The 18,815-nt window shown below is 40.9% G+C and overlaps 1 protein-coding gene across 1 annotated transcript in view; it reads left to right on the top strand.

The window, feature by feature from the left end:
• LOC133259249 (dihydrodiol dehydrogenase 3-like) overlaps nt 1–18,815 on the top strand; it is a 31,398-nt gene that overhangs the window by 4,750 nt on the left and 7,833 nt on the right. The window contains exon 2 of the mRNA XM_061436493.1: nt 18,520–18,636. Within this exon, the coding sequence (XP_061292477.1) occupies nt 18,631–18,636 (6 nt within the window). The 5' untranslated portion in view covers nt 18,520–18,630. The remainder of the gene's footprint in view (nt 1–18,519; nt 18,637–18,815) is intronic.

Genomic DNA, 18,815 nt, shown 5'->3' on the forward strand with positions numbered 1-18,815 from the left:
CAATTTTCTAAAATCAATTAATTAATTAATTTTACTTTACAATATTGTATTGCTTTTGCCATACACTGACTTGAATCTGCCGTTAGTGTACATGTGTTCCCCATCCCGAACCCCCCTTCCACCTCCCTCCCCATCCTATCCCTCTGGGTCATCCCAGTGCACCAATCCCGAGCACCCTGTATCATGCATCAAACCTGGACTGGTGATTCATTTCACATATGATATTTTACGTGTTTCAATGCCATTCTCCCATATCACCCCACCCTTGCCTTCTCCCACAGAGTCCAAACGACTGTGCAATACATTTGTGTCTCTTTTGTTGTCTTGCATTCAGGGTTATCGTTATCTTATTTCTAAATTTCATATATATGCATTAGTATACTGTATTGGTATTTTTCTTTCTGGCTTACTTCACGCTGTATAATAGGCTCCAGTTTCATCCACCTCATTAGTACTGATTCAAATATGTTCTCCTTAATGGCTGAGTAATATTTCATTGTGTATATGTACCACAGCTTTCTTATCCATTCATCTGCTGATGGACATCTAGGTTGCTTCCATGTCCTGGGTATTATAAACAGTGCTGCGATGAACACTGGGGTACATGTGTCTCTTTCAATTCTGGTTTCCTCAGTGTGTATGCCCAGCAGTGGGATTGCTGGGTCATATGGCAGTTCTATTTCCAGTTTTTAAAGGAATCTCCACACTATTCTCCATAGTGGCTGTACTAGTTTGCATTCCCACCAACAGTGTAAGAGGGTTCCCTTTTCTCCACACCCTCTCCAGCACTTATTGCTTTAGACTTTTGGATAGTAGCCATTCTGACTGGTGTGAAATGGTATCTTCTTGTAGTTTTGATTTGCATTTCTCTAATAATGAGTGATGTTGAGCATCTTTTCATGTGTTTGTTATCCATCTGTATGTCTTCTTTGGAGAAATGTCTATTTAGTTCTTTGGTCCACTTTTTGATTGGGTCTTTTAGTTTTCTGGAATTGAGCTGCAGGAGTTGCTTGTATATTTTTGAGATTAATTCTTTGTCAGTTGCTTCATTTGGTATTATTTTCTCCCATTCTGAAGGCTGTCTTTTCACTTTGCTTATAGTTTACTTTGCTGTTCAAAAGCTTTTAATTTTAATTAGGTCCCATTTGTTTATTTTTGCTTTTATTTCCAATATTCTGGGAGGTGGGTCATAGAGGATCCTGCTGTGGTTTATGTCGGAGAGTGTTTTGCCTATGTTTTCCTCTAGGAGTTTAATAGTTTCTGGTCTTACATTTAGATCTTTATCTCAATAGATGCAGAGAAAGCCTTTGACAAAATTCAACATCCATTTATGATAAAAACCCTCCAGAAAGCAGGAATACAAGGAACATACCTCAACATAACAAAAGCTATATATGACAAACCCTCAGCAAACATTATCCTCAATGGTGAAAAATTGAAAGCATTTCCCCTAAAGTCAGGAACAAGACAAGGGTGCCCACTCTCACCCACTTGCAAGGGGATCCAACCAGTCCATTCTAAAGGAGGTCAGTCCTAGGTGTTCATTGGAAGGACTGATGCTAAAGCTGAAACTCCAATATTTTGGCCACCTCATGCAAAGAGTTGACTCATTGGAAAAGACCCTGATACTGGGAGGGATTGGGGGCTGGAGTAGAAGGGGATGACAGAGGATGAGATGGTTGGATGGCATCACCGACTCGATGGACATGAATTTGGGTGAACTCTGGGAGTTGGTGATGGACAGGGAGGCCTTGTGTGCTGCAATTCATGGGATCATAAGGAGTCAGACATGACTGAGCAACTGAACTGAACTGATAACTATTAATCAGATAGCGAGGAACCTGACCTTCCAGGATTGCAAACTGTATACTTGAACAGTTCATTATTTAACTCTAAACATTCCTATGTGGTTTTGCATAGATGTTTAGGAGTTTGGCTGCCAGTAACTCAAAATAGGCCTTGGACACTCTCCTCTGACACTCATACTTTGCTCACAGACCTAAATATTATTCTGAGAAGATCCAAACATTTTTTGGGCTTATTGCCACCATAATGGGCATTTTTGCCATCACCACCATGGCGGCAGTGGTGGAAATAGCTCTCCATCAGATAGTACAAACTACTACTTTTGTGCAGGAATGGCATAAAAATGCCAGTTTCACTTGCAGAGCCCAAACTTGCATAGATGAGGAGATTAACAACAGGTTGGTGGATTTAGAAAATGCAGTGCTACTCTTAGGAGTACAAAATCTTAAATTACAAATACATCTAAAGTGTGACTAGAACATTATTACTTTCTCTGTAACCCCCAGGAATATAACCAATCCGAAAACTCCTGGGAAAATATTGGATGGCACTTGTGGGGCTATATGGCTGACAACCTCACTCTACATATTAAAAAGCTACAAGCGAAAATCATTGGCATACAGCATGCTTCTCTTAGACTATCACCAGGTACAGATACACTTCTAGGAATAAAGAGGGCCTTAACTCACTGAGTCCTCTTGAGTGGATCAAAGGTATCGGAGGTGGTCTCATTGGAACACTAGCAATGTTTTGCTGTTTCACTATAATCTTCTCTTTAGTTCTTAGATGCATGCAAAAAGCCCTCTGAAAACTAATGAAGAAAGAAGTTGCGAGATCAATATATTTTCTGCTACAAAAACAAAAAGTGGGATACGCAGGGTTTAATAGTCAGCACCCTGTTGCTCTGGCTAAGCCATGAGAAAGTCACCACGGGAAAAGAATAAAAGCAAAATATAGCAATACAGCATAACCCCAATAAAAGTACATTAGGTTGATTAGTTGGGGTCGTCATACCCTGGTAAGCTAAGGGAAAACATAGTGTGGACCTTGGGATGCGGGGTGAATGCAAGTTCAGAACGTGGGTTGTGCACACACCAAGATGTTTTCCCAAGGCATATGCGGGTCTATGACCTCTAGCTAGGTGATAGTCCTTGTACGAGGAAGATGGTTTAAAGTAATCAATAAAATGGTAGACGTGACAGGGGACACAGGAGGCTGACTTCATTGTAGTGTAACAGATGCTTTCTGCTTGCCAAGACACTAAATAAAAGTGATGTGGCTCTGAGGAACAGGGCTCTTGATCCAAGGGCTCTTGAACCCCCCTATCCCATCTTTAAAACTTTCATTCTGTCTAGTTTCTTTTTCCCATACTGTGCGTCGACCACTTTGGATCCCTACCTTATTGCACTGGCTGCAGCAACCATAGGTGTATAAAGCAAAATAATTTTATTGTTGGGAAATTTAAGAAGGCAAATTTAGTTTCATTTCACATTTGGATTCTTTATTTTAGGATTACATTTAGGAAAATGGTTAATAATCATCACTTTTCAATTGTGTGATTAGTGTGTCTTTCTGTACAATGACATAGTTGTTTCAATTGATGTTTGATCAAAAGTGGGCTTCATAATTAGAAAAATGAAATGACTGATATGTGGAGGTTTCTGTGTAACATTTGGTCAATAATTGTTTAGGACATTTCATCATTATATAACTTAAGTTATTCTGAAAAAAAAAAAAAAAGCAATGTAACTGGCTTCAATTCTCTTCTTACTCTATGGGCACTGGTTTAATTCTTCTCCTCCTGCAATGTATCTGCTAATATTGGACAGTCAGCTGGGGCATTAACTTCCTGTTATTTATAACCAGTGGAGGTGGAAGAAAAGACCAGTGTCTGCTTATTCAGAGGCGAAACAGGCAATGGATCCCAAAGGCCAGAGTGTGAAGCTTAATGACAGCCACTTCATTCCTCTCCTGGGATTTGGCACCACTGTACCTCCAGAGGTATAAGTACTGGTGTGGGGTTGAGATATAAATAGTAGTGGATGTAACATGAATGGAAGGGACTTGGGCTGTCAAGCACAGAGCTCCTGTGTGACTCTGGGAGGGTCACATGGTTCCACAATCAGGATAGAACTATGTCCTGTGAAAGGGGAGGGAGCATGCCATCTTCACTTTGCATCAGGATTTGAGGCTGTGCTCACCTGCAGATTACTTTGGGTTTCCCCCCAGTTTCTGTCTCTTTCCCAGCTTGGCAGAAGAGGTGAGACTTGGCTGTTAAGATCACTGACTGTCAGCTGCTTTGCTTTGAGGGCAATTGCAATGGCCGGGTTTCTCTGTGTATTTCATTAGTTTCAGAACTCTTACCTCCTTCAAAAAAGATGTGACCCAGAGAAGTATTTGAGGTGGAAGGTTTTAAAGATGAGGTGAATAGGAACTAATGGGAGAGAATTGCTTTTCTACCGTGGGGTGCCTGGTAGGTGCCAGGGAAGACACTCTAGCTCTGTTTTGCCTTGCACTTCGGTTGCTCCTTGGAAACTTCTTCTAGTGGAAAATATAGTGTCATTTGAGGGGATAAGCTACCATCTTACAGGCCAGGTTATGTAATGTATCCTTGGGTGTTGTAATGTCTTTTTATTAAAGTGTAGTTTTCAGTACTTAGACAGAAAAGGGACTAGCAGACAAGTCTCTAGACCTGAAGCTAGAAAGTTTGCTGTCCATCTTGTCTTTAGAGAATGTAGTTGTGACAAGTTCTGATCCTGAAACTTTGCATCTCACTTTTTTCATTTGGAAAACAGAAGGAAATATTCAGAGGCATTTTGGAAAGAGAAGACAGGACTTTGTAGTGCAAAGTATGGTGAGGGGAGTAATGTGTCAAGGCTAGTACTGAAGCTCACTGGTCCATTCCTCAGCACATTCCCTGAATGCCTGAGCATTTAAGAAAGACCAGGACTGAACCCAACAGAGGGTGGTTACACCAATTATCTACCTCCTTGAAATAGGAAAGATTCTGACACATGAAAAAGATATGGGGTATTATTCAGCATTTAAAACAAAGTTAATCCTGTCATTTGAAACCACACAGGTGAACAGGGAGAACTTCAGCTAAGTGAATTAAACCAGAAATAAAAAGACAAATACTACATGATCTCTTTGTAAGTGGAATCTAAAATAGTAGAATTTATAGAAACAGAAATGATGACCAGAAGCTGAGACAAATCTGGGAAAAATGGAAAGATGTTGGTCAAGAGTCCAGACCTTCAGTTACAAGATGAATACATTGGAGACATGAGGTATAGCACCACAACCATAGTTAAAAATAATGGGTGATACCCTGAGATTTTGTAGAGACTAGATCTTAATCCTTCTTACAAACACCCCCTAAAGTAAGGTATGTGAAGCGATGGATCCTCTAACTAGCTTGATTTTTGTGATCATCAACAATGGATCCTTATATGAGAACGTCACTTTGTACACCTTGAATAGATACAGTTTACATTTGGTATATTCCACATAGCTTCATTGGTAGACAGTGGTCTTAGAAGCTTTCACCTTGCTTCTTGATGCTTTTTGTTATTGTTCAGTCACTAAGTCATGTCCAACTCTTTGTGATCCTATGGATTGTAACAGGCCAGGCTCCCTGTCTCTATCTCCTATAGTTGAGATAGAGTACACTCCTATACCGTGTACCTTATACCTTCGTTGATTTTGTGTCACCTATCTTGTAGTATAAATCATATTCATGACTAAAACTTTATGCTGAGACCTTTGGGTTCTTCTAGCAAATCACTTAACCTGGAGGTGGTCTTGGGGTCCTCCGATGCCAGTGATCGACCACGGATCATTTGGGATGTAAGGATTGCTGCTGCTAAGTCGCTTCAGTCGTGTCCAACTCTGTGTGACTCCATAGACGGCAGCCCACCAGGCTCTCTGGTCCTTGGGATTCTCCAGGCAAGAACACTGGAGTGGGTTGCCATTTCCTTCTCCAATGCATGAAAGTGAAAAGTGAAAGTGAAGTCGCGCAGTCGTGTACGACTCTTCATGACCCTATGGACTACAGCCTACCAGGCTCCTCCGTCCATGGGATTTTCCAGGCAAGAGTACTGGAGTGGGGTGCAATTGCCTTCTCCGGATGTAAGGATTACTGGGTATCTATTTATTTATTTATATTTTTTTGGTACTTTCATCTCACTTTATTAATTTTTAAAATAAATGTATTCATTTTAATTGGAGGCTAATTATAATATTGTAGTATATATATATATATTTTTGCCATACATTTACATGAATCAGCCATGGGTGCATGTGTGTTCCCCATCCTGAACCTCCCTCCCCATCCTATCCCTCTGGGTCATCTCAGTGCACCAGCCTCGAGCACCCTGTCCCATGGATTGAACCTGGACTGGCGATCCATTTCACATATGATACTATACATATTGCAATGCCATTCTCCCAAATCATCCCACCCTCTCCCTCTCCCACAGAGTCCAAAAGACTGTTCTATACATCTGTCTCTCATACAGGGTTATCATTACCATCTTTCTAAATTCTATATATATGCGTTAGTATACCGTATTTGGAGAAGGCGATGGCACCCCACTCCAGTACTCTTGCCTAGAAAATCCCATGGACGGAGGAGCCTGGTAGGCTGCAGTCCGGCGCGGGGGGCGGGGGGGACGGCGTGGCGGGGGGGGGGGGTTGGTGGCGGGGCGGGGGGGACGGCGGGGTGGGGGGGGTGGTGTCGCCAAGAGTCGGACACGACTGAGCGACTTCACTTTCACTTTTCACTTTCATGCATTGGCGTAGGAAATGGCAACCCACTCCAGTGTTCTTGCCTGGAGACGGGAGCCTGGTGGGCTGCGGTCTATGGGGTCACACAGAGTCGGACACTGATGCGACTTAGCAGCAGCAGCAGCATACTCTATTGGTGTTTTTCTTTCTGGCTTACTTCACTCTGTATAATAGGCTCCAATTTCATCTACCTCATTAGAACTAATTAAAATGTATTCTCCTTAATGGCTAAGTAATATTCCATTGTGTATATGTACCACAGCTTTCTTTATCCATTCATCTGCTGATGGACATCTAGGTTGCTACCATGTCCTGGCTATTATAAACAGTGCTGTGATGAACACTGGGGTACAGGTGTCTCTTTCAATTCTGGTTTCCTCAGTGTGTATGCCCAGCAGTGGGATTGCTGGGTCATATGGCAGTTCTATTTCCAGTTTTTAAAGGAATCTCCACATTGTTCTCCATAGTGGTTGTACTAGTTTGCATTCCCACCAACAGTGTAAGAGAGTTCCCTTTTCTCCACATCCTCTCCAGCACTTATTGCTTGTAGACTTTTGGATAACAGCCATTCTGACTGGAATGAAATGGTACCTCGTTGTGGTTTTGATTTGCATTTCTCTGATAATGAGTGATGTTGAGCATCTTTTCATGTGTTTGTTAGCCATCTGTTCTCCTTGGAGAAATGTCTGTTTAGTTCTTTGATGCACTTTTTGATTGGGTCTTTTATTTTTCTGGAATTGAGCTGCAGGAGTTGCTTGTATATTTTTGAGATTAATTCTTTGTCCATTGCTTCGTTTTCTGTTATTTTCTCCCATTCTGAAGGCTGTCTTCTCATCTTGCTTATAGTTTCCTTCTTTGTTCAAAAGCTTTTAAGTTTAATTAGGTCCCATTTGTTTATTTTTGCTTTTATTTCCATTACTCTGGGAGGTGGATCATAGAGGGTCCTGCTGTGGTTTATGTCTGAGAGTGTTTTGCCTATGGTTTCTTCTATGAGTTTTATAGACTCTGGTCTTACGTTAGATCTTTAATCCATTTTGAGTTTATTTTTGTGTATGGTGTTAGAAAGTGTTCTAGTTTCGTTCTTTTACAAGTGGTTGACCAGTTTTCACAGCACCACTTGTTAAAGAGATTGTCTTTTTTCCATTGTATATGCTTGCCTCCTTTGTCAAAGATAAGGTGTCCATAGGTGCATGGATTTATCTCTGGGCTTTCTATTTTGTTCCATTGATCTATATTTCTGTCTTTGTGCCAGTACCATACTGTCTTGATGACTGTAGCTTTGTAGTATAGCCTGAAGTCAGGCAGGTTGAGTCCTCCAGTTCCATTCTTCTTTTTTAAGATTGCTTTGGCTATTTGAGGTTTTTTGTATTTCCATACAAATTGTGAAATTATTTGTTCTAGTTCTCTGAAAAATACCATTGGTAGCTTGATAGGGATTGCATTGAATCTATAGATTGCTTTGGGTAGTATACTCATTTTCACTATATTGATTCTTCTGATCCATGAACATGGTATATTTCTCCATTTATTTGTGTCATCTTTGATTTCTTTCATCAGTGTTTCATAGTTTTCTATATATAGGTCTTTTGTTTCTTTAGGTAGATTTATTCCTAAGTATTTTATTCTTTTCATTGCAAAGGTGAATGGAATTGTTTCCTTAATTTCTCTTTATGTTTTCTCATTGTTAGTATATAGGAATGCAAGGGATTTCTGTGTGTTAATTTCATATCCTGCAACTTTACTATATTCATTGATTAGCTCTAGTTATTTTCTGGTGGAGTCTTTAGGATTTCTATGTAGAGGATTAAGTCATCTGCAAACAGTGAGAGTTTTACTTCTTCTTTTCCAATCTGGATTCCTTTCATTTCTTTTTCGGCTCTGATTGCTGTGGCCAAAACTTCCAAAGCCATGTTGAATAGTAGTGGTGAGAGTGGGCACCCTTGTCTTGTTCCTGACTTTAGGGGAAATGCTTTCAATTTTTCACCATTGAGGATAATGTTTGCTGAGGGTTTGTCATATATAGCTTTTATTATGTTGAGGTATGTTCCTTGTATTCCTGCTTTCTGGAGGTTTTTTTTTTTTTTTATCATCAATGGATGTTGAATTTTGTCAAAGGCTTTCTCTGCATCTATTGAGATAATTATATTGTTCTTATCTTTCAATTTGTTAATGTGGTGTATTACATTGATTGATTTGCAGATATTGAAAAATCCTTCCATCCCTGGGATAAAGCCCACTTGGTCATGATGTAAGATCTTTTTAATATGTTGTTGGATTCTGTTTGCTAGAATTTTGTTATAGATTTTTGCATCTATATTCATCAGTGATATTGGCCTGTAGTTTTCTTTTTTTGTGGCCTCTTTGTCTGATTTTGGTATTAGGGTGATGGTGGCCTCATAGAATGAGTTTGGAAGTTTACCTTCCTCTGCAATTTTCTGGAAGGGTTTGAGTAGGATAGGTGTTTGCTCTTCTCTAAATTTTTGGTAGAATTCAGCTGTGAAGCTGTCTGGTCCTGGGCTTTTGTTTGCTGGAAGATTTTTGATTATAGTTTCAATTTCCGTGCTTGTGATGGGTCTGTTAAGATTTTCTATTTCTTCCTGGTTTGGTTTTGGAAAGTTGTACTTTTCTAAAAATTTGTCCATTTCCTCCAAGTTGTCCATTTTATTGGCATATAGTTGCTGATAGTAGTCTCTTATGATCCTTTGTATTTCTGTGTTGTGATCTCTCCATTTTTATTTCTAATTTTGTTGATTTGATTTTTCTCCCTTTGTTTCTTGATGAGTCTGGCTAATGGTTTGTCAATTTTATTTATCTTCTCAAAGAACCAGCTTTTGGTTTTATTGATTTTTGCTATGGTCTCTTTTGTTTCTTTTGCATTTATTTCTGCCTTAATTTTTAAGATTTCTTTCCTTCTACTAACCTTGGGGTTCTTCATTTCTTCCTTTTCTAGTTGCCTTAGGTGTAGAGTTAGGTTATTTATTTTACTTTTTTCTTGTTTCTTGAGGTAAGCCTGTATTGCTATGAACCTTCTCCTTAGCACTGCTTTTAAAATTTCCCATAGGTTTTGGGTTGTTGTGTTTTCATTTTCACTTGTTTCTATGCACGTTTTGATTTTTTTTAATTTCTTCTGTAATTTGTTGGTTATTCAGCAGCATGTTGTTCAGCCTCCATATATTGGAATTTTTAATAGTTTTTCTCCTGTAATTGAGATCTAACCTTAGTGCATTGTGGTCTGAAAAGATGCTTGGAATGATTTCAATTTTTTTGAATTTACCAAGGCTAGATTTATGGCCCAGGATGTGATCTATCCTGGAGAAGGTTCCATGTGCACTTGGGAAAAAGGTGAAATTCATTGTTTTGGGGTGAAATGTCCTATAGATATCAATTAGGTCTAACTGGTCTATTGTATCATTTAAAGTTTGTGTTTCTTTGTTAATTTTCTGTTTAGTTGATCTATCCATAGGTGTGAGTGGGGTATTGAAGTAGCCAACTATTATTGTGTTATTGTTAATTTCCCCTTTCATGCTTGTTAGCATTTGCCTTACATATTGCAGTGCTCGTATGTTGGGTGCATATATATTTATAATTGTTATATCTTCTTCTTGGATTGATCCTTTGAGCATTATGTAGTGTCCTTCTTTGTCTCTTTTCACACCCTTTATTTTATTTTATTTTTTTCACACCCTTTATTTTAAAGTCTATTTTATCTGATGTGAGTATTGTTCTCTTTTGGTCTCTATTTGCATGGAATATCTTTTTCCAGCCCTTCACTTTCAGTCTGTATGTGTCTCTTGTTTTGAGGCTGGTCTCTTGTAGACAATATATATAGAAGTCTTGTTTTTGTATCCATTCAGCCAGTCTTTGTCTTTCGGTTGGGGCTTTCAACCCATTTACATTTAAGGTAATTATTGATAAGTATGATCCCATTGCCATTTACTTTGTTGTTTTGAATTCAAGTTTATACACCCTTCCTGTGTTTCCTGTCTAGAGAAGATCCTTTAGCATTTGTTGGAGAGCTGGTTTGGTGGTGCTGAATTCTCTCAGCTTTTGCTTGTCTTTAAAGCTTTTGATTTCTTGATGGAGAAGTTTAAATAAAGTATCTGAACTTCTGAAACCATTCCTTTCCTTTTAAAAGTAAGCAGTTTATGAAACAGCATAGACTTAAAAGTAAAAATACTCTTGTTTCCTGATCATTGAAATAATACATATGTATGACAGAATATTTAGATAGAGAAGGGACAGGATAGGAAATAAAGATCAGCTGTGTTTACCCATTCGCTAATACTTACCTTTGGGGCATTTAGCTTGTAATTTTCCTAGACACATATGTGAGTTTGTTTGTTTGTTTACAAAGACATATAAACTTCAGTGTACAGATTGCAACTTCATTTGAAACAGCCTAAGTATCTTGGTAAGCTAAAAATATGATTTTTAAAAAATCCAGTATTATATTTTCCTTCCTGTTTAGCAAGCAGCACATTTTAGTCATTTATGTGATTTCTTATTTGTTGCCCATGCTCAGCATTTTGATGAATCCTTACATATTTTGAGTTTATTCATTGGTCATTCAGCAAAACTTTATTGACATTCTTTAGAAAGACATTGTCATATCAACAAATGTCAATAAGTGAAATGAGAAATGTCTTGAGTCATTAGTCTCATGGAGAATGAGACTGTGAATGAAATCAGGAGAGTTTAACTGTTAGAAATGGGTAAGTGCTTGTTGAGATAATTCTGCACAATCTCTCCCATTTCTATACTTCTGTTAGATAGAGGCATCAACTACACTTCATTTAACACAACTTTTCATTTGTAAAACACAGCCTTGAAACACAGAGACAGTGGCTCCCTGCATTTCTCTGGCACAAAGAACACTTATTCCAGGAAGGAAGAGTGTTCATGGAACATTTAAGAGCCAGAAAGTGGACTGATGTGGGTAGAAGTTAGTGAAGTAGGGAGACAGGAGATGAAGACAGGTCAGAGAGCCGGTAGGGAAGGGGGTCCTTGTCATATAGGCTTTTAAAGGACTTACTGTGAGGGAAATAAAGAAGGAGATTTCCAGAACCCTGCTCCCTGACCCCCTCTCATAGCCAATGGCCACCCTGGCACTTCCAGATGTCCTGCTGGTCTGAGCTGTCTCTGTACCCTCACTGTCCACTCTGCCCAGCATGGGTGGCCCTCACCCCAGGGGGAGTGAACTGGATCCAGAGGCACTGAGGGGGCATCTGTGGGCTGGGGTGGGCACACAGACTGCTCAGTAAATGGGCCGAGTCCTGGGCAGTCTCCGGTGACCCCCTCAGCCTGTTCCAGGAGCAGGAGCTGGTGCATGTCTCAGGAGAGGAGTCAGGTTCCCGGGCCTCCTGTGGGTCCCCCTGGGTTCACAGCAGCTACAGGGCTGCGACCTCCCAGGTCGTCCCAGCATGTGGCGTGCACGGGTCTCTCCAGGGAGAACTTCTGAACCCCTGTTCCTCCTCCTCGTCTGGGGCACTCCTGTGGGCTCAGTCCTGATCTGACGGCTTCTCTTCCCTTCCCACCCAGCTCCATGGGGATGGTTCTATCCAGCCTTGGTGTGGAGGAGTCTTCCTGCTTGTGTAGTGTGTTTTCAGGAGATGGGACCCCCTAATGTGCCTCGAGGGGAGCTGAGCTCAGCGTCCTCTTGCTCACCTGGAGCTCCTCCTCAGAACAGTGTGTGACATTCACAGTGCACTGTGGCTCCTGTGATTGTTCAGGAAGAGTCGGTGTGAATTTTGTTTCTTCCTTTCATGAATCAGGCTTCCCAGGTAGGGCAGTAGTAAAGAATCTGCCTGACAGTGCAGGAGATATGGGTTCGATCTCAGATCCAGGAAGATTCACTGGAAAAGGAAATGGCAGCCCACTCCAATATTCTTAGCTGCAGAATCCCATGGACAGAGCAACCTGTGTGGCTACTGTCCATGGGGTTGCAATAGTCTGACTTAGCGACTAAACAGTAACAAAACCGTTTCATGGCTCATGTTTTTCTCTTTTTTCACCTTTTTTTTTTTTTTTTAAGCTTTGTTGTTTCACCTTTCTTTACTGTATGCCTTTTCTCTCTCTCCCTCTGTGTGTTCATGACTGGGTACTTGGACAAGCACAGGACACCCACTGTTTGCAGATTTGTACCACATCCTGATTGTCCTTCACTAGCTGGCATGGCATGTGTCTGGTCATGGAATCAGCCCAACAGGAAACTAAGGGAAACTCAGTTCATTTCTGAGTCAACAACTTACCTGACCCATGAGAGCCTTTCTGATTCTGGGGAATTTATCATTGTTTTTGAATGCCTTCAGTTCAGTTCAGTTCAGTTGCTCAGTCATGTCTGACTCTTTGTGACCCCATGAAACGCAGCACTCCAGGCCATCCTGTCCATCACCAGCTCCTAGAGTTTACCCAAACTCATGTCCATTGAGTTGGTGGTGCCATCCAACCATCTCATCCTCTGCCAACCATCTCATCCTCTGTCATCACCTTCTGCTCCTGCTCCCAGGCTTTCCTGGCATCATGGTCTTTTCCAATGAGCCACCTCTTCACATCAGGTCACCAAAGTTTCAGCTTCAACATCAGTCATTCCAATGAACACCCAGGACTGATCTCTTTTAAGATGGACTGGTTGGATTTCTTTGCATCCAGGGGACTCTCAAGACTCTTCTCCAACACCACAGTTCAAAAATATCAATTCTTCGGCACTCAGCTTTCTTTATAGTCCAACTTTCACATCCATACATGACTACTGGAAAAACCATAGCCCTGACTAGACGGACCTTTGTTGACAAAGCAAAGTCTCTGCTTTTTAATATGCTGTCTGGGTTGGCCATAACTTTCTTTTCAAGGAGTCCAGGTAGTAAGCGTCTTTTAATTTCATGGCTGCAGTCACCATCTGCAGTGATTTTGGAGCCCCCCAAAATAAAATCAGCCACTGTTTCCACTGTTTCCCCATCTATTTGCCGTGAAGTGATGGGACCGGATGCCGTGATCTTTGTTTTCTGAATGTTGAGCTTTAAGCCAACATTTTCACTTTCCTCTTTCACTTTCATCAAGAGGCTCTTTAGTTCTTTTTCACTTTCTGCCCATAAGAATTCCTTACTATTCCCCAAATCCATACCCTAGTTCTATCAGAGTTTTACATGGTCTTGTATGTGTCTCCACCCTTACTCCCTGACCCCGGCCCCATATATATCTAGTCCCCCTGTAGCTGTAACGAGCCACTCCAGCTGCTCTTCAGTTCAAGCTCAGAAATAAGTGAAATGGACACCAGTTTCCAGGCAAGCACCAAGTAGGGGAGAATATTGCAGGTTAGGATTTCTGTGACGAGTCTGCTTTGAGGGAAGTAGCAGGGTGCTAAGCCGCTGCATTTTACGGATCAAGGTGGCTCTGTTCAAGTCAGGGGAGAGATGAGTGTGAAAAGAAAAACACACAGAAATATCCTTCCAGTCTTCTGGATCTTCCCTAGTTGTGTGTTCACTTTGTTGTTGTAGATGTTTGTTTGACTCTTTCCCAGAACTCCTATGACATTTTTCAGGTGCTTTCTCTTTCCATACTTCCCTTTCCAAGGGAGACTTCACTCCTCCTAGCTCACTATTTTGCTGACATCACTCTATGTGTTCAATTGAATTTTCCGTCACAACATCCACTTGTACCAGTGCATCATGATTTCTCTTACTCTTCCCAAATTTGTTGCAATTTCAGTTGTTTATAGGTTTTTCTTTTATGAATAATGTTTAGCACAATAATAAACTATGTAAAATATATAATGATTACATAATAAGAGTACTCTAAAAAGTTATGTAACTTAGGACAAGGTATAAACACTCAAGAGTCAGTTTGAACCTGCACATGGTACCCACAAATTATTAATGATTAACACTAATAAACACTTTGCCAAAATGTCTGGTTTTGGTACCCTTTTCAGAATTTCACCCTAGTCATGTCTGTAAGGGTTTCTCAGGTGGCCCAGTGGTAAGAATTCGCCTGCCAATGTAAGTGAAACAAGAGACTTGGGTTGGATATCTGGATCAGGAAGATACTGTGTTGTAGGAAATGACAACCCACTCCGGTATTCTAACCAGGAAATTTCATGGACTGTGGAGCCGGGCTGGGTACAGTCCATGGGGTTTTAAAAGAGTCAGACATGACTTACTGATTATACCTCCACCACCATAGGTGTGTAAAGCAAAATAATATTGCTGCTGGAAAATTTAAAAAGGCAAATTTGGTTTGTTTCACATTTTGATTCTTTATTAAGAGATTACATTTTGAAAAATGCTTAATAATTAACACTTAATTGTGTGGTTAGTGTGTCTTTCTGTACTATGAAGGAGTTGTTTCAGTTGATGTTTGATCAAAAGTGGGCTTCATAATTAGAAAAGTGAATTGACTGATATGTGGAGGTTTCTGTGTAATGTTTGGTCAATAATTGTTTGGCAGATATTATCATTACATAACTAAAGTTTTTTCTGATTAAAAAAACAATTGTACTTGATTCAATTCTCTTCTTACTCTGTGGGCACTGGTTTAATCCTTATCCTCCTCCAATGTATCTGCTAACATTGGACAGTCAACTGGGGTGTTAATGTCCTGTTATTTATAACCTGTAAAGCAGAAGAAAAAATCAGTCTACTTATTCAGATTAGAAACAGGCAATGGATCCCGAAGGCCAGAGAGTGAAGCTAAATGACAGCCACTTCATTCCTGTCCTGGGATTTGGCACCGCTGTACCTAAAGAGGTAACAGAGGTGGTTTGGGGTTGAGATATAAATAGTAGTGCATGTAACATAATTGGAAGGGACTTGAATTGTCAAGCACTAAGCTCCTGTGTGACTCTGGGAGGGTCATGTGGTTCCACTAACCAGGCTAGAACCATGCCTTGTGAAAGGGGAGAGAGCATCCAATCTTCACTCTGCATCAGGGTCTGAGGCTGTGCTCACCTGCAGATTCCTCTGGGTTCCCCTCCAGTTTCCATCTCTTTCCCAGCTTAGCAGAAGCAGTGAGACTCTGCTGTCCAGAACATTGACTGTCAGCTGCTTCTCTCTGAGTGGGATTGCAATAGCCAGGTTTCTCTGTATATTTTATTAGTTTCAGAACTGCTTCCTCCTTCCAAAAAGACATGAGAAATATTTGAGATACAAGGTCCTGAAGATGAAATGGCTGAAAACTAATGGGAGAGAATTGCTTTTCTACTATGAGTGTCTGCTTGGTCCCATGCTAGACACACTGCAGCTGTGTTTTTTTGCTATACTTCTGTTTCTGCTTGACTTTTGAGGGGATAAGCTACAGCCTTACAGGCCAGGCTTCATAATGTATTCTTGGGTTTTGTTGTGTCTTTTTATTAAAGTATAGTTTTCATTGCTTGGAAATGAGGGGCTAGTGGACAAATCTCTAGACTGGGAGTCAGAAAGTTTTCTGTCCATCTGGTCTTTAGAGTATGCAGCTGTGACAAGGGGCTGCTACTGCTACTGCTAAGTCACTTCAGTCGTGTCCGACTCTGTGCGATCCCGTAGATGGCAGCCCACCAGGCTCCCCCATCCCTGGGATTCTTCAGGCAAAAACACTGGAATGGGTTGCCATTTCCTTCTCCAATGCATCAAAGTGAAAAGTGAAAGTGAAGTCGCTCAGTCGTATCCAACTCTTAGCAACCCCATGGACTGCAGCCTACCAGGCTCCTCCATCCATGGGATTTTCCAGGCAAGAGTACTGGAGTGGGGTGCCATTGCCTTCTCCAGACAAGGGGCTGACTGGTCATTAAACTTTGTGTCTCATTTCTTCATCTATAAAACAGAAGGAAATATTCAGAGACCCTTTCAAGACAGAAGACAGGGCTTGTTTCCTTGTAGTGCAAAGTGGGATGAGGGGAGGGAAGGGACCAGCTATACTGAAGCTCACTGGTTCATTCCTCAGTACAGTCCCAAATAACTGAGTATTTAAGAAAAACCAGGACCCAACAGAGGGAAGTTAGACCATTTATCTAGTTCCTTGAAACAGGAAAGATTCTGAATCACATAAAAAGAAATTGAGTATTATGCAGCATTAAAAACAAAGTTAATCCTGCCATTTGCAACCACACAGATCAACCTGGAGAACATTAAGTTAAATGAGAGAAGCCAGAAATAGAAAGACAAATACTTCATGATCTCTATATGGGTGAAATCTAAAAAAGTGAAACTCACAGAAGAAGAGAGTAGAGGAATGGTGACCAGAAGTTGAGGACAAGGCTGGGAAAAAGGGAAAGATGTTGGTCAAAGGGACAGACCTTCAGTTTGAGATGAAGAAGTCTTGACCCCTGATGTTCAGCACGGTGACTCCAGTTAATAATAATGGATTCTATCTTGAGATTTGCTAAAAGAGCAGATTTTCAGCGTTGTCACAAACCCCCTCACAAATTAGCTATGTGAGGTGATGGATCTCCTGGTAGCTTGATTGTGATCATCAATAACAGTAGGTAATTATAAGCAGTACTTAACACTATTTTACCACTAGTGCCACCTGGTGCTGGTTGTAAAGAATCTACCTGCCAGTGCAGGAGATATAAAAGGTTAAGGGTTCAATCCCTGGGTTGGGAAGAACCCTGGAGGAGGGCATGGCCATCCACTCCTGGATTTTTGCCTGGAGAATCCCTTGAACAGAGGAGCCTGGTGGGCTGTGGTTGCCATAGGGTGGCAAAGAGTTGGACATGACTGAAGCAACTTAGCATGCATGCACTTATATGACAATATCACTTTGTATACCTTGAATATATATATATATACATACATACATATATATGTATTGTATTCTGTGTGGCTTCACTGGTAGCCAGAAGTCCTAGAAGTTTTCACCTTGTTTCTTGATGCTTTTACCATACATCTTATACCTTTTGTCAATTTTGCTTCAGACATCTCACAGTATAAATCCTATCCATGGGTTCTAACAGCAAATCATTGAACCTGGAGGTGGCCTTTGCGTCCTCTGATCAACCACTGATTGCCTGAGGTTGATGAGTTCCTGGGTGTCCTTTTAATTGGTGACCAGGAACATTCAGGAAACTGTCATGGGTTCATCACACGCACACAGAACTACCCAAAGAAAAGTTGAATCTTGGAAAGATCAAAGCTTGTGCTTTAACAATCTTTTAACCCATGTGAATATGTAAGTACTACCTTTGTTGCTCATGTATGTTCCTAAGAGCGAAGCTCTGGAGGCAACCAAATAGAGGTTGGGTTCCGCCATATTGACTGTGCTTGTGTGTAGCAAAATGAAGAGCAGGTTGGCCAAGCCATTCAAAGCAAGATTGCAGATGGCACTGTGAAGACAGAAGACATTGCCTATACTTCAAAGGTGCTGTGTGTGTGTTTTGTGTGTGCACATGTGAGCAACTGATTGTGCCCAGGTGACTATTGTATAATAAGATCATTGTTTGGTGAAGAATTGTTTGGTGACCCATGTTTATTGTTACATTCCTGATGCTGCTGCTGCTGCTAAGTCGCTTCAGTCGTGTCCGACTCTGTGCGACCCCATAGACGGTAGCCCATCAGGCTCCTCTGTCCATGGGATTCTCCAGGCAAGAACACTGGAGTAGGTTGCCATTTCCTTCTCCAATGCATGAAAGTAAAAATTGAAAGTGAAGTCACTCAGTCGTGTCCGACTCTTTTCGACCTCCTGGACTGCAGCCCACCAGGCTCCTCCGTCCATGGGATTTTCTAGGCAAGAATACTGGAGTGGGGTGCCATCGCCTTCTCTGTGTTACATTCCTAAAGTATTGCAATTCCCTGGTGGTCCAATGGTTAAGACTCAGTGCTTTATTGCCATGAGCCCAGATTCAATCCTTGGTAAGTGAAGTAATATTCCAAAATTCATGTGTAAGCAACCGCCACCCCCCCAAAAAAAATTTCCTCAAGTATTATTAACACAGCTTCCATTCTTTAATCTCTGCAGCTTTGGTGCACTTTCCTTTGACCAGATTTGATCTGACCAGCCTTGGAAAAGTCACTGAAAGTTCTTCAACTGGACTATGTTGATCTCTATCTCATTCATTTCCGAGTGGCCATGAAGGTTGGAAATTTGTGTAATCACTTCTATAGTACTTCTTTTTTCAGAATGTGTATCAACTTGCATGCATTGTTGAATTAAAGATTTGTCTTAGTAGGTTGTAGCAAGGGTTTCACTAGAGTAGAATCTCCTTAATAATCATTCGTTATCATCTTTTTACTGATTTTCTTTGAATCCGTTAC

This window comes from Bos javanicus, chromosome 13 (genome assembly GCF_032452875.1).
Source record: "Bos javanicus breed banteng chromosome 13, ARS-OSU_banteng_1.0, whole genome shotgun sequence".
Taxonomy (NCBI): Eukaryota; Metazoa; Chordata; class Mammalia; order Artiodactyla; family Bovidae; genus Bos; species Bos javanicus.